The sequence below is a fragment of the Thamnophis sirtalis genome, unplaced genomic scaffold (assembly GCF_051295495.1).
Source record: "Thamnophis sirtalis isolate CommonGarterSnake01/CBP01778 unplaced genomic scaffold, rThaSir2_p1.2 scaffold_5, whole genome shotgun sequence".
Taxonomy (NCBI): Eukaryota; Metazoa; Chordata; class Lepidosauria; order Squamata; family Natricidae; genus Thamnophis; species Thamnophis sirtalis.
Window position 1 is genome coordinate 63760609 of NW_028261385.1, and position 22469 is coordinate 63783077.

General features: G+C 38.0%; 2 protein-coding genes across 4 annotated transcripts in view; one reads left to right on the forward strand and one right to left on the reverse strand.

The window, feature by feature from the left end:
• The window catches only part of FANCC (FA complementation group C), a 60567-nt gene extending 46927 nt beyond the window's left edge, over nt 1–13640 (forward strand). The window contains exons 9-15 of the mRNA XM_087715112.1: nt 2964–3016; nt 4657–4756; nt 6784–6859; nt 6990–7071; nt 7659–7830; nt 11048–11248; nt 13119–13640. Of these exons, the coding sequence (XP_087571238.1) occupies nt 2964–3016; nt 4657–4756; nt 6784–6859; nt 6990–7071; nt 7659–7830; nt 11048–11248; nt 13119–13262 (828 nt within the window). The 3' untranslated portion in view covers nt 13263–13640. The remainder of the gene's footprint in view (nt 1–2963; nt 3017–4656; nt 4757–6783; nt 6860–6989; nt 7072–7658; nt 7831–11047; nt 11249–13118) is intronic.
• Nucleotides 13641–17050: 3410 nt separating this feature from the next.
• The window catches only part of AOPEP (aminopeptidase O (putative)), a 213891-nt gene continuing 208472 nt past the window's right edge, over nt 17051–22469 (reverse strand). For 2 of the 3 annotated variants that reach the window (XM_087715918.1, XM_087715917.1), the window contains 2 exons: nt 20268–20408; nt 17569–18404 (listed from right to left, as the gene is read on the reverse strand). In XM_087715918.1, coding sequence (XP_087572044.1) covers nt 18243–18404; nt 20268–20408 — 303 coding nt within the window. In that variant the 3' untranslated portion in view covers nt 17569–18242. Of the gene's footprint in view, nt 17206–17568; nt 18405–20267; nt 20409–22469 lie in introns of those variants that run through there. The other variant, XM_087715919.1, reaches the window with a different exon arrangement.

Sequence of the window (22469 nt, forward strand, 5' to 3'; positions counted from 1 at the left end):
GAGAACCCCTTACAGGGTAAGGCTGAGGAGTATGTACAGTTCTTGGCGGACAAAGTTGCTCGGTTTCGATCGGACCTGGACTCCACTCCTGCAGATCCAGCCGAGACACAAGGGAATGATCTGGCAGACCATCTCTGGGTTGAGTTTCAGGATGTTGCCTCCGGGGATGTGGACAAGGCTATGCGAGCTGTGAGTGCCTCCACCTGTATACTGGACCCGTGTCCCTCCTGGCTGGTTGCCAACAGCAGTGAGGTGACACGAGGCTGGATCCAGGCGGTTGTTACCACCTCTCTTCGGGAGGGGCATCTCCCCACCGCGCTGAAGGCGGCGGTGGTGAGACCCCTCCTGAAGAAACCGTCCTTGGATCCAGCAGTTCTTAACAACTACCGTCCAGTCTCCAACCTCACCTTTGTGGGGAAGGTTGTTGAGAAGGTGGTGGCCTTCCAGCTTCAGCGTACCTTGGAGGAAGCTAACTATCTTGACCCCTTCCAGTCTGGCTTCAGGCCCGGTTACAGCACAGAAACCGCTTTGGTCGCATTGACCGATGATCTCTGGAGAGCCAGAGATGGAGGCCATGCGTCCATCCTGGTTCTCCTTGACCTCTCAGCGGCTTTCGATACCATCGACCATGGTATCCTTCTGCGACGACTGCGGGAGGTGGGGGTGGGCGGCACTGTTTTGCAGTGGTTCTCCTCCTACCTCTCGGACAGGTCGCAGTCGGTGTTGGTGGGGGGGCAGAGATCGTCCCCGAGGCCCCTTACTTGTGGGGTGCCGCAGGGCTCGGTCTTATCCCCCCTACTATTTAACATATACATGAAACCGCTGGGCGAGATCATTCGGAGGCACGGGATAAAATACCATCAGTATGCGGACGATACACAGTTGTATCTGTCCGCCCCGTGCCAACTCAATGAAGCGGTGGAAGTGATGAACCGGGGCCTTGAGGCTGTCAAAGACTGGATGAGAGCTAACAAACTGGTGCTCAACCCGGAAAAGACCGAGTGGCTGTTGTGTTTTCCTCCCAATAATTTGGCTAATGTTCCATCAATCAGGCTGGGGGGACAAAATTTATACCCCTCAGACAGGGTCCGCAACTTGGGAGTCCTCCTGGACCCACAGCTGAGTTTTGACCATCATTTGTCAGCTGTGACCAGGGGGGCATTTGCTCAGGTTCGCCTGATGCGCCAGTTGCGGCCCTACCTGAACCGGGAGGCACTCACAACAGTCACTCGAGCCCTTGTGATCTCCAGGCTGGAATACTGCAACGGGCTCTACATGGGGCTGCCCTTGAAGAGCATCCGGCGACTTCAGCTAGTCCAGAATGCGGCCGCGCGAGTGATCGTGGGCGCACCACGGTTCGCCCACATAACACCGATCCTCCGTGAGCTGCGCTGGCTACCTGTTGATCTCCGGGTGCACTTCAAGGTCCTACTTACCACTCACAAAGCGCTCCATGGTAGTGGATCTGGCTATTTGAGAGACCGCCTTCTGCCAATTACCTCCCTGCGTCCCATCAGATCGCACAGGGTAGGCCTCCTCCGAATTCCATCCGCCAGTCAGTGCCGACTGGCGACTACGCGGAGGAGAGCCTTCTCAGTTGCAGCTCCGACGCTATGGAACAATCTCCCCGTGGAGATCCGCACCCTCACCACCGCCCAGGCCTTCCGCACGGCCCTTAAGATCTGGCTATCCCGTCAGGCCTGGGGATAAAAAATCTTAGTTCGTCCCCTCCCGAATGATGAATGAATGTTGTGTTCTATTTTTAATATTATGTATTGTCTTATGTTTTTTTTTGTCTTTGTACCCCCTTCCCCGTGTTTTGTAAGCCGCCCTGAGTCCCCTCAGGGAAAAGGGCGGCCTATAAATTATAATAAACATTCCAAACATTCCAAACATTCTAATAAAGCTTACTCTTCAAAAGGTGATCTTAGACCTTTTGTTTAGCTTTCCTTACAAGGCTAGAAGAGGGAAACTACTATATGGGTTATCTTAAGTTCAATTTTGCAAAGTCTTGTTTAGTCTCTAGCTTAACAGAGTAGGTATATATCCTCTCAACATTTTAAATCGTTTAAACAAGGAAGTTCAAAAGGTACTTTTCCATAAATGTAGTTGAATGCACTTAGAAACTTTCTTTGGTCATTGTTGCTGAACATGATGATTAGGGATTTTAACACTTCATTGTGATTAACTTTCAGTTTGTCTACTTTTTTAGAAAAACACCTGAGCAAAACTACTTTCTTTGTATATCCATTAACATTATACTCTTGCTTAACAATGGTACCTGGGACTGCCTGAACTGTTATCACTAAACAACAGAGTCACATGTGCTTTACAACCACACCACTTAGCAATTTTTTCTCAATTTCCTTTGTAAGCCAAGAATTACCTGTAGATAACTTTTCTTTAAAAAAAAATCATAGTTCCCCTGTCATAAATAATTGTTTTATTATGGCAAGTGATAGACAGGCACCCTCCACACCCTCTCAATATTTGTTTCTGTAGCTTGGATGGCAGGTCTCTGCATGGATTACTGTCCCATTTAGGTTTATAGCCCTAACGTTAAAAAAAAAAAAGGAGGAAATTGTTTGTTCCAGTTTCTCTTTAGTTTCTCACTTTTTTCTATGAACTTGGCATCGAGTTCTGCTCTAGTGGAACACAAATCATTGACATCCCTGAATGTCTTATTCAATTGGAGCATAGTTTGTAATAAAATAAACATTTTGAATGGGGGTTGTTTTTATGATAAACACATTTTTAATTTTTAATCTATGTACTTAATAAACTGTTACATTTGATTATTATTACTGCCAGCTTCATTTGCCATTTAAAGTCACTATTTGGGAGAAAAATACTTTTTGGTGATAAGGCTAAACTAATCTGATGACAATTCATTTTTCTTCTTATTGTTGAAAACATGACTTTTTTCCCCTACAAGGTTCTAAATTCCTCAATTTTTTTTGCAGCACCGAGCTGCATGTTATCCAGCTGTCTTTAGAACTATTGATGAAATTTTCAAGTAAGTTTACATCTAATTTAAGTGGGATGAAGAACTATTTAAAATGATTAGATCATATAGTTGTTTGAATGTGATAGATACATATTTAATACAATGAATTATTACATATCAAGATTTGTATATACATGGCATATGGATATGGATATCTTTAATATATCTTAATCTGAAGCCGTCACTTTCTACATGATGGCCTCAGAACTTTTTTGATGAATTTTTGCAATGGTTCTTTTTCACAAAACTGCTTCCGATTATTTTATAACATAGTTTTTGGGATTGCCTCTATTTTATATTCTGCTATTACTTTCATAAAAATACAATGTAACCAATTGACTTTAATTGCACCAGGGTAGCCTTATTTCATTCAGAAACCAAACAGGATCTGACCTAATAGGACTTAGATGGAAAACTAAGAGTTGAAGATTAGACTGGATTATTTTAAACATAATCCCCCCAAAAGGGGATGACAGACAATATTTCAGAAAAAATGCATTTATGTCTTTCTGATCTTAGTGGAAATCAAATTATATGCAAAGGTGAATTTATATTACTTATAATTAAAATAATAAGAATCTGAAACAAATGGCTAATTCTGTAGTGCAAAGAAAAATTGCTTTTAGTTATGTATTTCTCTATGGAAATCAGATAAGGTATACAGCTGAACAGAGCTGATTTATTAGCAGAGACTTGCATAATCCCATTCCCTAGATTATTGTGATGGAATGCTCTTCTGTTGCAATTAACGTATTTTAAATGGTTAAGACACCTTTTATTGATCATTAGATTCTGACTCTTAAAACCTGAATGAGTGGATTAGAAGCAGATCACCTGTGTAAAGGTATACCATACAGAATGTTGATAGCAGCAATTTTTGAGAATTGAGCATTAGAAATGCAAATTCTGGTTTAGAAAACATGAAAAATTCTATTCTTCCTCCCTCTCTCAGTTATATTCACTTAATGGTTACTTCCACTAGAACCAGTTCTTTACCTTTCCCAAGCATTCATAGTTACAGAATTGGAAAGGCTGGTAAATTAGTGAGACTGGTAAAACAGAGTTTATCCAAGACTTTCATCATTTCTATATGAAATTGCTGATGGGGATTTGTGGAGCTGCACATCAAAAACATACTTATTGACTCATTAAATTAATTACACTTCCAGCTTCCAAAGCCAGCAGTATATCTAAAATATCGGGGATTAAGGGAAATGAAAGAATATTGTAATAGAATGCACAGGAACATTTTCTATTGTCATTTCTACTATTTGTTTAATTTTACCAACATATTCTAGTGTGAGATTTTGTAACTAAGAAACTTAACTGTGTACTTCAATCATAGTAGATATAGTAGATCACATAGTTTGCAGTTGAAAAACAATGTTCCAACATTGTCAGAAGGATTTCTTCTACCGGCAACAATAGATAGGTTTTTAGTATAGTCATATTCAAGGGCAAGCAAAGCAAAGTTGGGGTTTTCTTCCCTTCCCAAGCAGTCCAAAAGCTAGATGAATTAAGCCCAAAGGTTGAGGCATGGGAAGAATGTTCTTGTTTGGGTATTTTTTCACCTCCTTCTCTCAATTAAAAACTATGTGATTGGCACACTCATAATCTGACTTGTCGTAATTAAACTTTTCACTGCTCAGGAATGCACTGCTGGAAACTGATGGAGCTGAAGAAATAATGACTGTAATGCAGGTGTTTACACAGTGCTTTGTTCAAGCTTACCATGAGAATAATAAACAGGTTAGTCAAGTTGCTTTTTCATTTCATTTTTAAAAATGAAATGCTTCAAAATTTAGGGCAAAATGATCATTTTGAAGTTCAGATTTGTGGACAAATATAACAACCCAAATAATACCTTTAGACTGCAGTAAATGTTTGGTAACATCCATTTCAAAATTTTAAATTATATCAAGTTTAAATTAGACACAAAGCCAATAAATACCTCTCAATCTACTTGTTACTTGGCTAACATCAACATTCACTACATATTTCAATGCAGATATAATTGAACATGACCTGAAACTTTACATGCATCTTTATAACTTATAGAGAACCTTACTGGTCCATCATCTAGGATAAAACACAGGTATCTTTTTAAATATGAAGTAAGACATTATTATTATTATTATTTTTGCATTCAGATGACCTTTTTTGTTCCTTGGATTTATATAATGAACAATTAAATCACCTCATTGATTTATAGCTAACCTCATTTGGCATAAAACTGTCCTTTAATTTGTATTATTATCTAAGTTAATTTTGCAATGCTTCTTTTTTGATTTAGTCAGTTAAAGTAGCTGTGAAAATTTAAGTTTGGGCCCCACACAAATACTTCAAGATTTCCTCTGCTCAAAAATGTCTTTTAGTAGATGCTCGAGTGGTTTTTTCCATGTTGTGAGGGAGGTCTATTGATCAGTGGTTATTCATCTTGCAAATGATGCCGTAATTAATTATAATTAGCATTGTAATTAAATATTTTTCTGAGTTTTAAAGGATATGAATTAGGAGTAAAATTGCAGCTGTCTAAGTTAATATGTATAGGTGCCACACCCATTGTTCGCTTATATGGCAGCAGCAAACTTTGCTGCCTTGGCATGAACGGGGTGGCTGGGTGGAGAATTTAAAACTTAATTCCACACCCTTTAGATAGCCAGAAGCCAACTGTGTTAATCACTTTGTTATTTATGTGCTTCATTGTTAAGCTTTTTGATAATTAAATATTAATAATTTAATATGTTTTGGCATTTTAGTTACACATTTTTTTACTTTTACTGTAACAATTCAAGGGAAAAATTTGGGATTGGTATGGTATGCAGGCAGACAGGAATGCTTTCTGGATTTTTATTTATTTATGCTTTAGTCATGAACAGAGTGACCCATGTACAGACTGACCCAGTGATGGCAAAACTATGATCTGTATCAAAGGTGACATGTCATGAACATTTTGGGTGACATATTCATGCTCACAAACACCTGATAACAACTAGTCTCAAAAGCATGCCTGATCTCATGTGATTTTTGGAGGCTACAGAGGCCGTGTGAAAATGGGGTATGATATTGTGAAGTGTACAGAGCCTCAAAAATCATAAGAAAATGACGTCTGCTTTTGCACGCTTTCTGAGGCTACAGAGGCCATGGAAGAGCATTCCCTGAAGCTGCTTTAAGAAATGAAGGCCTCAGGTAGGGGCCTTCAACAAAAAGAGGACCCCACCTGAAGATAAGCAGTGCCCAGCACATCCTGGAGAATGCTGGGCCAGAGACAACTGCACTTTTCCCCAACCTTGGAGATTGGTGTAAAATAGCTTTTTTTTGAGTGCCAGCGGTAGTGCCTAAGGCTGAAGTCAAAGCCTGAGCTCCATTTCAGGCCCAGCTTTGGTGCTGCTGTCAAGTGCTGTTGTTCAGCTAGTTTGAGGGGAAAGGAAGGGGAAAGGGATTATTTCTCTTTTGTTCGGGGAAGTGTGTGTGTGTATGACACACCAGCTAATTTTCCGAATTTTTGACATGCAAAACCCCAAACACCATCACTGATATAGTACTGTAGCAGTGGTCAGAATTTCAAAATGTAATTAAAAGTTCATTGAGGAGTTGTGGTATATATGATATTGCAATAATCTAAACCAGGAATGTTGTTTTCCTTAAGTACAGAAAACAGTTTTTGTGCTTTAGATGCATATCTTCTCTTATAGCAAATTTTAAAAATTTGTCATAAATTGGTTTAGGTCCATAAGATAATTAGAATTGTTTTTTAACAAAATTTTTCATTTCAGCATAAATTTCCACTGAAGGCCTATTTTCCTCATAATCCACACTCACTTGTGCTGGCTCTCTTTAAACTTCCTTCAGGTAAGCTCAATTCCATTTTTTCATTAATACATAGCATGTCAGTAAAGAAACAATATTTTGTCGTGCTTATATTTGTATTCCATATTTGCATCAAAATATGCCTAATACTGGTGTTCATGTGTCTTTTTAGATTTGCCTGGTAATAGTCTATATCAGCATTTAGACCACCTTGCTGGAATGCTCAAAACGACAGTAGAGGTCAAAGACTCTGAGTAAGCAAAAGGGTTTCCTTTCTTCTTTTTAAGAGATTGTCTTATCTTGTGAACAATCTTTTTTGTAATTTGCTACCATGTATGGGAAGCGAACTATTATTTTCAATACATTATTGTCATTAGTGTAAAATTAGCTCTATTGCTATTCCCATTGATCTTCAAATAAAAAACTTTGCCAGTCTTAATATTTTCAGTTCAGAGCCTTCTGAGAACTTAAGTCACATTATAATACAGTGGTACCTTGGTATTCAATTGCATTGAAACTCATCAAATTTGATAATCAGCCTATTTTGATATGAAGATTTTGTCACAGTACTCATCGTTTGTTCAGAACACAACACACAAGCTAGAACTTATTCAGTGTCAGCTGATGCGCTGGCTGAGGAATTCTGGGAGTTGAAGTCCACAAATCGTAATGTTGCCAAGGTTGGAGACTCCTGCACTACATTATTCCTTAAGGGAAAAAATTGTTCGGTACTCATTGTTTTTAGTATTCACTGCAGCCCCTGGAACCAATCAACAATGAGTACTAAGGTACCACTGTACTGTAAATAGAGAAGCTAATGTACATTTTGACGTTATTTCAGGTCTTTGGACGAACTCTTCAACCACTGGTTTTTGTTGATTCACTTTGGCGAATGGGCTGATCTTGCAGCTAAGCAGTTGCTGCTGTCACAAGCAGAGTCTTCTAACTTGTTGTGGCTTTTGGTATTTTACTATAGTCCAAACAACATGAATCAGCAGGGAACTCAAATAATGGTAAGAAGTTCTAGCTATGGTAATGTTTTGAAAAGCAAAGCAGATATTTATGCAACAATGCTTGCAACACTGCTCAGAAATCATTGCTAAACCATCCTTCATTAGCTTTCTTTTAAAGGCTGGCACAGTCTTCAGGAATGACAAATAAGAGTGGCTTAAAGGATTGGATAAATGAGAATGAGATGGCCTAATAAAAACCTGGTAGCGATTCCTGGTGGTTACTCAGTTAAGCAAGTTATCCTGCCAAGCAAATTATCTGGAGGAGGAGGACGTGGGGGTACAGTGCACAGCATAATTGACAGAGGCCTTGCATCCTAATTCTTGAGCCAGAATTGGTAAACCTAGCAGAGGAGAGAAGACGAAGAAGATAATAAAGATCTGCTGGGGATGGCAATGGGAAAATGGGCACTGTAAATGTCAAGTGGCTAACATTTTGATTATATGATCACAGCAGGCTGCAATGGCCAGAATTTTGAGGAACAGTTGTAAATCCATGTTTTTCAGCACCATCGTAACGTTGACCAGTCATTGAACAACTGGATGTAACTTAAGGACTACTTGTCCTACATTCTACTATACAAGTGAAACACTGGTCTAAAGCAGAGTATTTCTCTTTCTTTTTCTCTCCTAAATTCATTAGTTTTACTTCTTTCACATTTCTCAGAGAGCTGACAGTTGGGTGGTCCATTGGCTCAAGGCCAGAGAACAGTTAAGTCAGTCAAGTTGCTATAAGCAATTTTCAGGTGATCTATATAGTGATGACAATTGAACATTCCAGTGCTTCCTTCAAGGACAGCTTACACAACAGTTATTAATATTTATGTTTTGATTGCCCTTCTATGCCATCTATGCTTAATATGCACATTAGAATGTGCATAGAAAACTCTCCTTGGATGGGAACAGCCTACTGAAATATAGAATTAATTAAATATAAAATTGCGAAAGAGGTACTAGTAATAACAGACTCTAAGGTGGTTTTTCACTGGTGGAAAATAGCACAACAGCTAGCACCACAAAATATTTGTGACTTCTTTTAATGTTACTTGGCACTTCCTTTACTTCCCAAGTCCCCTTTCATTAAATTATTCTCGGGGTTCCGTTTGCACCTTTAATTTCTGTAACTGCTCATATCCTATCTTAACATTTTACAGTAAATGGTTTCCATCCCACATTTATTTTTCAGTAGTTGCAACACAAATGCCTAAGAAATTAAGGATGAAAGGGTTTATAAAAAAAAAAGACAATGTCTGCAGCTATTTCCACAAAGAAAAGGAATATATTTAATCCTTGAGCAGACTAACAGAATGAAACTGTCATGAAACGTATAAGAAACTTTATAGAAGAGTAAATTTAGAAATGAATTTCTGTGTAAATTACTGGATATGGAAATTATCCTGAGCTAAAAGTTAATTCTATATACTTACATTATCTGAGTACTTTATATCAAGCATTTCAGATAATGTGGTTTATAGCAAGGCTACTTCGATTTGTTAAACTACAATAATTCTATTTAAATGTCAAACAAAAGTAAGTTTCAGTAAATTTACTCAGAAACAAGATAAATTGTCACTGGTTTTTATGATCTGCCTGCTTACTTATTATAGTTGTTTCTTGGTGTTTCCTACATACCATTTTATAGATATAATTAAAATATATATTCCATCTTAATACCATTGTTAATTTTTATCCTGTCTATTTATACTGGTCTCTCTTACACCATTTGGCGAATGTGGGCCAGCATTATCTGGGAACTGAAACTTATGTCTGTATTTAAGCCTTTCTCTTCTAGGTTTCTAGAAACATTGGTGTTATGAATAATTGGTATGACAATTGAGTTAATCATGATTATTTCTGAGCAACATGGCTGTATTCTTTAAGAAGGCTAGTTGATTGGAAAGAAGCAGATATTCAAGAAGCTGATCCATAGCCTTGATCTTGCTGCCAGATCTAAATGTATTTTGCCCACTAAGGCAAATTCCAAAGTGGATCTAGCCATGAATGTAGGTGGTTTCTGTTACATCCTTCAGAAGTTCAAGAAACCAATGCTGATTACTTCCTTGTTCTGGCTACCTTTGAATAATTTTATTTCTTGAGAAAAGTAGGTCATAAACAAGCAGACGGCTGCAGTGTAGATTTCAGCCACTATAATCTCTAGGTTGCTGAGCTGGCTTGCATGCCTAAGGACTAGAATACATAGCCGCCTGTTTTCTAGCCTGGTTCCTTAACCACTATACCAAGCTGGGTCTCATAGATCATTTAAGGGCTGATACCAGCAGCCTTTTGGTCTTTGGGGTTGCCTATTTTGATTGTCGTTTTTATTTAACAAATGTTATTATTATGTTTTCATGTTATGAGTCACCAAGAATCTGTATTAGATGATGGCAAAGATAAATAGGTTATATATGTAAATATTTGACTTTGGGCACATTTCATGCAGTACTACGTAGTGATTGACAATAAAAAAGAAGTGAATTGTGTGTTTAAAAATAACTTTGAGATAAAGACAATTAAACAGGATAAAATATATATATATATATAATATGTAAACACTGTGAATAAGGAAATAACTTGCTTAAAATAATGGTTAAGGCTGGCAAGCAAGAGATTTACATATTGCTTTTTATTTCTTTTCTGTCCCAGTCATGGCTTTTATGTAGTAAATATTTTAAGTTATATCTGGCCAATAATTTCCTTTAATGCACAGACCATCAAATGTTGTTTCCATTTTGGCTCTTGAAACTGTTTGTTCTTGCTGCTTGAAGAGGTAAAAAGGTGGGGAGGGAAACTTTTTGACCACAATACTAAGGGGAAGCCAAACGCTTGAATTCCTATCAGAATTTTTTTTATCAGAAGAGGTCAGATTCCATGGAGTTTAATTGATTTGTAGTTATGGTATTGTGGTGAGCCCTCAAAAGAACCTTCTGTTCTTTTTCCCACAATATAACAATCTATCTTCATTCTGCTCTGTGAATTTTGCCACTTCCTTTTATTACCACCCACCCCCAACCCCCAAAGGTCAAATTCTGGATCACGGCCTGCAGTGCTTTAGTTTTTCACGGCTAAAGAGAGAATTTTTTAAAAAAATGTTTTCTGTCTTTCCTCTTCTGGCCCATGCTCTCCTTTCCTTCTCCACTCCATTACTAGGAATCCAGTCTGTACTGTTCTGCAAATTTCATGAAATGAATATGACTTTATTTCTTCCAATTATTGTCAACAGGTAGAAGTTAGATCTGTATGTGACCATCTGACAAGCCTCTCAAGGATGCCAACCATTTCTGTTGCAGACCTACAAACTTTATTCAGCAGCAAAACCACTGTACATCATTCTGCAACTAAACATATTGTTATACATCTGATTATCACCTTTGTGCTGTTTACTCCTAATGGACACACCATAGCCAGAGAATTGATTGCATACGTAAGTTTTTTTCTTCCTAATAGCAAAATATTACAATTCCCATACTGAAAAAAATTAAGTTATTTATATATCTCAGTGGTTCTCAACCTTCCTAATGCCGTGACCCTTTAATACAGTTCCTCAAGTTGTGGTGACCCCCAACCCTAAAATTATTTTTGTTGCTACTAAGTAACACCGGGAGCCACAAAAACTGGGTGGGTGTGGCCAACTCAACATCACTCCCACCCAGTCACATGACCTCCCCCCTAGACATGCCTACCAAGGTTTCATGGCTCAGTGTTTTCGGTGAGAATAGGGTCTCTTCTCTCCCCCTCCATCTCATTTCTGTTTTTCTCTATTTTTCCTCTCCCCTTCTCTTCTTCCTTCCTTCCTTTCTTTCTTCCCTTTCCCCCTTTCTTTTTCTTTCTTTGTCATTGAATACGATAGCAAATCCAAAATAAAGTTATTAATTGTAGGAAATTGCTTCTCTGTAATCTTTTCATAGTGAACTCTTAGTTGATAGAAGCTGGCAAGATTGTACTAACAGCAATAGGATATATATTTTGATTTCTTTTGAGTTTGACAATATAATACTTTATCCAAAATTATAAATCATCTTATTTTCAGATGCATTTTTTTGCCATCTTGTTATTTTCTTTTTTAAAAATCAGACTTGCTTCCAATTTGTGCCTTCTGGCAAACTGCAGTTTTCTTGGCAAGAGATCTAGCTTGCCATTGCTTTCATCATAGGTCTGAGAAAGTTAGTTTTTCTTTCTTTCTTTTCTCTTCCTTTCTTTCCCCCTGATTTGTTTCCCTCCCTTTTCCCTCTCTCATTCTCTCCTTCAACTCTTTCATTTCTTTCTCCCTCTCCACCTTCTCCCTCTTTGTTTCCCTCTATTTTCCCTCCCTCCCATTCTCTCCTTCCAGCTCTTTCATTTCTCTCTCTCTCTCTCTTTCTCCCCTTTTCTCTTTCATCTCTTTCTTGCACGTTCAAGCAAAATACCCTCCTGGGCCAGGATCACGGCAGTGAGGACAGCGACTCCTTCCGCTGCCGCCACTGAGAAGTGAGTAGCTAGCTACGTGTAGACTCCTCAGCTCCAGACTCAGGTCGGTCCCTTTCGTGTTGACTCAGGAAAGAGCCGGAGCAGCCATCTCTGGATGCAGAGAGGAAAGAGTTCCAGAGCCCTGCGCAAGGAGAACTCTGTGCAGCGCAGAAGAACTGGAGCTCTTCCCTCCCTGCACCCAACCAGCTGCTGCTGCTGCTCCCCATTCTCCTCCTTCCTGAGCCAACATGAGTTTGGCGCTGAGGAGTCTCCACCCCCACTCACCTCTCCTTCCGCTGCGCGGGGAACCTGAGCCATTCCTTTCCTTCGGGTCAGCTTCTCGCCAACCTCTTTGCGGGAGGCGCCTCAGCGACCCCTGTGAAAAGGTTGTTCGACCCCAAAAGGGGTCGCGACTCACAGATTGAGAACCGCTGGACTAAAGAGACAAGTCTCATGTTTTTTCTCCTAACCTTCATTGGATTTAATTTAATAAAATCCTGTGCTTAGGCACCTTTTACTCCTGCTCAGTTCTGGAAAATGTTTAGCAGAAGTTCCTCTTTATGGAGTAATTCTGGTTCCGTCCTCACTGGCCAGAGCAGAAACTAGTTAGGGACGAAAACTTCTGCTCGAGAAATCATTAATACCCTTTGCCTGTTTTGAGTCCTTTTTTGAATGAATGAGCTTTTTTAAAAAAATTGCTTTCTCTTTTGGTCTGTGAATATCTGTGAACTGTCTAGCATGCTAGAGAGCAGGAAAATGTTTGCCTGGGCTAGGAAGTAGTATTTTAATTTTTAATTTTAGGTTTTTTTTAAATTTAATTTCAATTTTTACCCCCCAACTTCTTTCAGATTCTAGCTGAAAGTGATGAAATCCCACGAGTAACTGGACTTCTTAACCATATCGCAAATACAGCTAGCCAACTTGGAGTGAAATATCAATGCTCTGGAAAGCTGGCAAATGATCTGCTCCAGGAATTCCGATGTGGTGCTTAGTACTTATTCAGAATTATGGAATAAAAAGAGAAAAAGTAACTGTTTTCCAATGGGCATTTTCTGAAAAGACTCTGGGAGGCAAGTCTGTTATTTGTAATTCTGTATATTATGACATTCATGTGATTTTTCTGCATTTGTAGAAGTATCTTCAAAGTTATTTAAAAGTGCATTGTAAAGCTATTTTGTCTTTCTGAGAAAATGTTTTAAAAATGGCTTTATTGATGCCATCATTTACAATCTGATTAAACAGCTTATTTCTGCTATACCACTTTGTGGCATCTCAGCGTCATTACAAACACATGATTATTAGAGTCCTTTAGAACTAAATGTTTCCATTAGATCAGTGACCAAACACCTACTTGTGTTTCTTCTAACTTGTTTTTCTTCAACGGGAAGCAAATATCATATTTTGTTAAAGTGGCATTAGTCAGCAAATGTGTTTTCCTTTCCTGGGGCTACATGGACCACAGACCTTTCCTGAGAGACAAGCTTTGAACACTGCCAAGGAAAGATTTGTGCAATTTAAAATTTGGTGTTTTTTTTAAATCCTCCTTTTATAGCAGAACTATAACAAGCTGCTATTAAGTTTGTACATACAAGGATAAAAAGTCATGTCTCCCCATTTGCAATTTAAGAATCTCATCTCAACCTCATAAATAAAGTTAATCAGTTAATCCTCAACTTGCAACCATTCACAATTATGATGGCATTGGAGAAAGAGGCTTAGGAATGGTCCTTGCCCTTATGATAGTTGCAGCATCTCATGTTCATGCAAGCCCTTGGCAACCAGCATATATTTACAACAGGGTCACATGATTGTCATTTGCAACTTTCCCAGCTGGCTTCAGAAAAACAGTCAATAGGGGAAACCAGATTTGCTTAACAACCATGTGATTCACTTTACAACCGTGGCAAAAAGTTTGTATAATCTGATGCGATTTACTTAACAACCCCAATGCGTAACAGCCAAGGTTCCCATCCCAAATGTGGTCATAAGTCAAAGACTACTTATAGTGTACATCAGTGGTGAGTTGCCAATTTTTTTACTACAGATTCGGGAGTGCTCATGTGCGTGTGCAGAAGCATCCAGCCGGGTGGGCAGAGCCTCCTGCCGCCGTTACTACCAGTTCGCCCGAACCAGCAGAAACCCACCTCTGGAGATCATTCATTTCAAAGTACTGAATATAACAGTCTTTTTTTCCTTCCATTTTAGAAAATACAATTTCTTGCAACAATACTTGTGGCGCTTTCTTAGATCACTAATGGACTCAGGGTGCGTTTTTGGATTGCCAGTTTAAGGAAAGTTAGAAAAACGGCCTGTTAGGAGGTACCTCAGGTGCTCCTAATTCAAAACCACATATGTGCTGTTTACTATCAAGCTGCTAATGCTTGAAAATTTGACACCCCCCCTCCGTTTTAAAGCATGTTCATAGTTGCAATTTAAATGCTATCTTAACATTGATTCTGGGAATTTGCACAGGGGTGGTCCATTTAATACCAAATGCCAGAACAGTTTCCCTTGCTTTTTCTGGCTGTATTCCTTCAACCAACTGTCTGAGTCTATAAAAGGTGTTAAAAGCCCTTGAGCTGCTTTCTGAAGGGCTTAAGTATACTCAAACTGACTAGGCCCTTTTAATGGATTGCATTCTACAGACCCCATAACTCTGACTGAAGTCTTGCATCTCCGTTGCCATCCTGCCAACCCACAAGCAATCTAACCAACTTTCAATTGGCAAGCAGCAATCCTTCAGTAGTTGATTTCTCCCTAGACTGTCATTTTGTTTTAAGCAATAATAAAGTATAGAGAGGAGGAACTGTTTTAGAAACAGCCGAAGGTTTTGCTTTTCCACATCAATCCTTTCTTATTATTAATCATAGTTCTCTTTAATTGGCTAATGAAAAATAATGACCAGACTCATGTTAGCTTACTTTGGATACATTGGATGAAGATCTAGCTCTCTGAAGAAGGCTCTAATACTAATTAAAGATGGAAAGGGGAAATAAAAAAAATAACCAGCAGCAAAGTGGATGGACTGAGTTACAGTGGCAATGAGTATATCTGTTGGAAAACCTGAAGCACCAGATTAGGGACAGATTTTCGTTGGGAAAAACCTACATACTGGTATGTGGTTCTAAGAGTTGATACCAATTCCATAATCAACCTATCAGGCTGTCTTGGGCTCTTTTTGGGATGAAGAACACTGCGGAAATAAAATCATTAGCACAGCATGAGAAGAAACGGAAGAAAATCTAATGTCTTTATTCTTATATGTTCCTGGATTTGTATTAAGAATGTGTGCATTGTCACTCATCTTCCATGCATTAAGTCAGAAGCACAGGTCCATATACAAAAGCACTAAAGACTATCTGTCGCTTAATACTTCATATATTCTTCACATGTTTTATGAAGGCAGGTTATATAGTCTTATTCTTATATAAAACAAAAGCCAACTTGAGTTCTTATTCAGAATCCAAAACATACACCCAACGGAATTAAAATACCAAACAAAAGGAAGGAGATGTCACTGGCATTCAGTTTTCTTTTCTAAACTTACATTGATCTTGTGAGGATTAAAGAATTGTTACTTTGTACTCAACACTACTGAATGCATGTCTGATGTCTTTGGCATTAAAGGGGATTAATTAGTAATATCCAAACATGTCAACAGAGGTCTAGTTATTTTTTAAATGGGAGAGCTGTGATGGAAGTAGATGCACATTTAAGAGGAATGCTTGAATGTAGAATTGAATTGACAAAAGCGAAATATTTCTTCTGGATGTGGATTGTATTTGTTCTTCATGGTTTTGTTGTTAATAAGTGTGCTATCCAGAGTTTTTATGGCGGTGTATAGTGTTCTACATTTGATAAAACAATCACCTTTAGTTTAAATCGTGAGACAATTGTTTCCTTTGTAGTGTTTTACTTTCTGAATTCCCGTTACTTGGCCCGTTATCTTTCACAAAGGCATAACAAAATGATGAACTGCTTTTCCTTCATTATCCTTTGCAAAAGGCTGTGAAATAGAGCACAACTTCTTTCAAGAATTGTTTGGATCCTTCCTTGAATACATCAAAAAGGTCTACAGTAAGAGCTATTGCTGTAGCTCAGTAAGAGGCCCTGTAGGCTCCAGATGTCTGCAGAGCTGAATCCAGGACTGCTAGCAGTTTAATTCAGCTGATTAAAATTTAGAAACATTACTTTGGTTTCAAAGAGAAAAAGGGGTAAATAAGAGTTACACTGACTGGATACATGCATGAGTAATAGAGTGTCTCCCCTCTTAGCTAACTAGAGCATGGCTGCAGATTTTTAACTCAGTACACCCACTGACAAATGAAAACTTGAGCGCATGTATATATACACACAGAATTAACAGATATGTCGCAAGCAATAAAAACTGTCAAGTCACAATGTTTAGATAATCAGTTTATTTACACAATGTGTTTTACAAAGAAGAGACTGATACAAATTCACAGATTATTGAGGTTGCATCAGGTTGCTTTGAGTGAAACTGGTAGTCAGTCAGCATTGGGCACAGGAGAGCAATATTTCATGAATATTGCTTAACACTATGCCTATATTATAGTGTGACCGAGGGCCTTATACAATAACAAAATCAGTAATCCTCACTTTAATTAAGCAAACATATTAGCTTCAATTTAAACTGGCACATAATATTCCCTTGACTCAAGAGTTTTTAGCTCTTTGTATATTTCTTTTGTTTTTTTGGCCTTGGATTCACAGTCATAATTGTATTTTACTAGGAGGGAGATGAAGGACTTATTCTTCCTGGTTTCTGTCACCTTCCAGAAAGAGACGTACTCTGCATAAAACGTTTTTCAGCTGATTGTTTTAGCAGCAACATAATTCTCCCTTTGATGTCCAGAATCAAAGAAATTCTAATACTATATTTGGTAACAAATATAGTTAAAGTCTCTGCCTTTCCTGTAAGGGAAACAGTGGTAAAACTTATTATTCTGTCACAGTGAAGCAATACTTTAAAAAAAGAATGCATGCAAAGGGTTAGTAATAAACGGGATGTCTATTCTTTACAACCCCACTTCTTAAGATGGCGTCTCTGCCACTCTAATTTTTCTTTGAATGCAGACAGTGGGAAAGAATTGCAGCACTGGTAACTTGATGTTCTGTAACTATCAGGTTTCCTGTCAGCTTCTGTGCAATTTGAGAAGGCAGGAGGCTGTGGCGTTCCATAGCAGAAGGGAAAAATCACACCAGAATGCTGTAAGGAATTTCTAACTATGCAATTATCAGAGTTGTTGTGTCTAGGATATATATGTGAAGAAAACAACATGAAAGTTCACAACTATCCATTCTGAAAACATTGGACGAATAAAGCATTCAAGAGATTACTCATTACATTTGTTGCTTGAGTTAAGAATTCCTTGACGCAACCTACACATACTTAATCATTGTGTTTTCTGCAGGACAGTGGCTGGGTAACCCACATAAGGATTTTTGCTTCCCATCAAAATATCAGTCTGTTCTAGCTTTGAAATAAACATTAGTTTTCACTGACATCTGTGTACTGAGAAAAGATTTTCTGTTTAGTTTTGGTTTTTGCTTTCGGGCTCGACTCCTGTTCCTGCTGAACTGAGCCAGTATATAAAATCAGAACTGATATCAGCTCAGTAGGCACCGGAGGACGGGTCCATCAACAGGCGGGAACAGCAACTGCTGCGAGGGGCAGCTCCCATTCCAAAAAAAGAAAAGAGCATTTATTAGAAACAATAGTAAATTGTCCGGCTTATTACAACTTGCAACTTGGATGCTTAAATGCGAAGTTCGTTTTAAAGGCAAATACATAAAAGGCTCAAGAGGCAGAAAGGCATTCTTGGGCTGATACACTACATTAGTATCTAAGTGCTAAGAAAAGCAAGTATAACAAACTTCTTTTAAAGCACCTGATTACTTTTCTGCTGTAACTGAACCTGGATTCCACCCCCCCCCCATAAAGTTTCTTTTCATTCTTGGTAGACTGAAGCATACAAGGTGGGCTCTTCATTGTTGATCATCTTCAGTCTGAAAATACTTGTTATGATACCATCGCTTGCAGGAGGAATCAGGGTCTGAAATTTTAGGAAGGGCTTGCATCTCACCTTCTCTTCAGGTGCAGAACTTAGCCACTGTGAACAAAGAGGAAATCAATCACTGTTCACCAATCAGCTAAGCTCTGCACCTCACTAGAGAGGTCTCCATCTGAACATAGTTTAAAAGCAGTTGAAATCCTTCAATAGCTTCTCTGTGTATCTTAAGCATAGCAGGTTCCAAGAAGCTGTATGAGACCATCATGAAATAAGCCACAGAAAGTAATGCCATGGTTATGTGGTAATCCCTGGCAATGTGATTTTAATCTTAAATCACAAATCAGCATGCCAGGAACCCAAACAACCAAAACAGGAATGGAATCTGTACAAACTGTCAGCTGTAATAAGAATTTTATCTGAGAACTGGAGACTTAGAAAAACAAACAACTTTCACATTTATTTCATGCACATGTTAGAATACATTAGGCCTACAGATCAGCTCTAGAAACAATTAAAATGGTGTTCAAGTAAATTAAGCATCTTTAATGAAGATAATGAAATTATTCTAAAGTAATATAAGGTACATGATGAACCATTTAAAACAATGGTCCCCAACCTTTGTGGCTTGGAGCCGGTTGGGTGGGTGGGTGGGGAACTGGGTTTCAGGGTAGGTGTGCGTGCACAGCTCAACTTGTGGGAGCAATGGGCCAGCGTGCACGCACGCATAGCTTGATCTGCACAAGTTGAGCTACACATACATGCATGCACACTGCCCCCCCGTTTGCACAAGTTAAGCTTCACATGCATGCGCACAAGCTGCTGCTTGCATAGCTCAGTTGTGCATAGGCCACGGCCCAGTAGTAGGCTAAGGCCTGGGAGTTGGGGACCCCTGATTTACAACATACTATCATTTTAAAGAAAGACAGCCAAAAAAACCTACAAACTGCAAGACTTTATGTCAGTTCCTTTCATTCTATAGTATGTGGAATAAAATGCTCAAGAGTTGCAGGATTACAAATCAGGTCACAGAATTGATGATACTCGTCTCCTGAAGAAGATTTATGGAAGCAATTTCGTAATCCTGGAAGTTTCATTTTACATATATTGAACTTTCATACCTGAGAGATCCCCCAATTTGCACCTACAGAATGCAGGCCTGGAAGAGATGCTTCAAGTACTCCAATTAATTACTCCATACATGCATTATAAAATAACAGAAGCCCTAAACAGATGAGGGAAGTGTTTTATAATTAAATTTGCCTTATGACTACCGAAGTTAATTCATTATATATATCTGTTAAGCATTTGGAACTGATTTTTGATGTTCAAAGCATGATAGTAAATCAAAGCTAAGTCGTTCTTAGATTTTTTTTTCTAAGACGTTCATACCCCCTTAAAGTTGGCACTGGAACCATTATACTTCATGTTTTATGAAGTTAAAAAGTATGGAGTAAAAAGTTGGCATATTGTAAAATTAAAAAAAAAAGACTATGTATGTATTTCAGAAGATTCTGTAGTTGACTGATCTTTCTAGCAAAGATTCTAGCAAGTATAAGGAAAAAACTAAATGGACTTTAAATCATCCCAGTGCATACAGAAGCTTTTCATATAATCTTATATAAGTTCTATATGAACTGTTTCTGCAAACTCATATAAATACTTAACAGATACATAGCTGGGTTTACCTTTTTTTAAAAGAGATTGGTCAATTCAGGAAAAAAAAACATTTCTTCACTGATAAAATAAGGATAATTTAAGGATTTTCTTCTTCTTCAATACTATAAGAATTACATCAAAAATCTTTTTACCCATTCAAGGTTATATTACTATTTTAGATGACTTGATACAATAGATTTGATAACATTATTCTGTTCATTCATTTATAAGCTTTCTTGTGGTACAGCTGCTGTGCCTTTGAAAGTGCTCAATTATCCAGGGGGTGGGGGTGGGGGGAGGAATCACCTTGTCAGATAACATTTCTGCCACTACTTTAGCTGAGGATGCATCCATGTCACGGATTGTTGCAAAAGTTTTATAGGCAATTTCTTGTTGTTTTGCATCCTCATTCAACATTAATTCTCCATAGAGGTAGACACCCATTGCCTGTAAGAGGAAGAAAGTCATCCTATAGCTTATATAATTTCATGATGTTTTCAAAACCCAAGCAAAACTGAAATGTAATTATCTCTAAGGATAACCTGAGTGAACAAGTGAGTTTCTGCTTGAACAATGGAAATTTACTTCCACTTTGAATATGACCTAGATGTTCTATGAACAACCAATTTATTTTGCAAGTTTTGAAAGTTCCAAATTATTCCAAAATATTGCGGAATTTCAGATGTATAACTGCAAGTGATAAGACAACAGGCTGTTCAATAATATTTCATGGAAATCCCAATATATCATTTATGGATGAAACCTTAATTGATAGAATAATTCCTTGAAAATTGTTTGGAGACACAATGTTTATTAAAAGGTATAGCGGTACTATACCTTTCAACCTTGATATTGAAAGGAGCAAATGCAATGCATCAAACAGACATGAAACAAAAATTAATTGACCTCAATGCAAGAGGCCATTTGGTCCTGGTGAAAGCAACGGGAATTGAAGTCAGTTATAATTTTACAGGTTTTGGTAAGATTTAATTGTGATAGTATTCAACTAACTTAGGGCTCCACAGAATATTGGGTGGACTTTTTTTCATCCATACTGAATATAGACAATTCTGATATATGAACCATTGAGAAGACATTTTAAAGAAATGCAACTTCCAAAGTTGAAAAACCTCAGATTAGACGATAGAAGGAAGACACAAATTTTGTCCACTCTTTTTTCATTGGTGTTGTTACCATTAATAGTCAAAGCAGTACTTGAGTGGGGAGAGGCGTTTACATATTTTCCTCAGTGCCAATGGCGATATCCTAATCCTCTCCACACAGTGTATATACCAGTGGTGGGATTCAAATTTTTTTACTACCAGTTCTGTGGGCGTGGGTTGGCGGGTGTAGCAGGGGGAAGGTTACTGCAAAATCCCCATTCCCTCCCGATCAGCTGGGACTCGGGAGGCAGAGAATAGATAGGGGCGGGGCCAGTCAGAGGTGGTATTTATCGGTTCTCCAAACTACTCAAAATTTCCACTACCATTTCTCCAGAACTGGTCAGAACCTACTGAACAGCACCTTTGGTATATACATTCACTTTTTTCCTCCCTCCCCATTAACTGATTTTAAAAACTACACAAGAACCACCACTTCTACATTATTTTGAACTGGATCCTAAGAAAATGAGGAATTGGAGAAAAGAAAGAGTAAAATATCAAAACGTTGACTAAAACAATTTTGGGGACAAAAAACAATAGTTACAAAACTCACCATCACAGCACTTAACAATTATGACAGACATTAATGGATAAAAGTCTACTAATTATAACCTTCAGAACTACACATGAAACCAGAATATGAAAATACTTTCTACCAATTTGAATTCTAATATCTCATAACTCTTGAGAATCTTCTCCAAATGAGAGGGGATGGTTATCAGGGAGAAAACTTTTTCAGGAGAGATAGCTTAGGTGGGAAATATTCTTTCCAATGTAATTTGCCTTTCGTCTTCCATAGCGATAAGACTTTTAAAAACCTGGGATTGCATGACGACTTTGTACACTTAGACAACCAATACCATTTTTGAAAAATCTTTTTGTTGTCTTTGTGCTTGAAATAATATGCTTCCCTTTGCACAATAAGGAGAAGACCTTTGCTTATATTATTTTCAGCACCATAGACACGCAGCTTCACCTCACATCAGGTACACATGGTTTCTGAAACTGAAGATATATATTAGCAAAATCTATTATTTTGCTCTGTTTATTATGTTGATATTTCTTACAAATAGGAAGAAAGAAGAAGAAAGAAAAATGGGTCAATCTAAAATTTCTCTCATTTCTGACAAGTATTTATTACCAAACCATGCAAACCTCTCTCATGGAGGAGAATTCTGCATTAAAGTAGAAATAAACCAGCATACATGATTTAAATTGAATGGATATTATCACCTCTATGCTGGGCTTCTAAGAATCTGTCACTTTCAAAATGAAATGTGAAATCCATCACTAAAAATTCCAAATCTGATTTGATTATTTCACCATCATTTTCTATAGTTCAAAG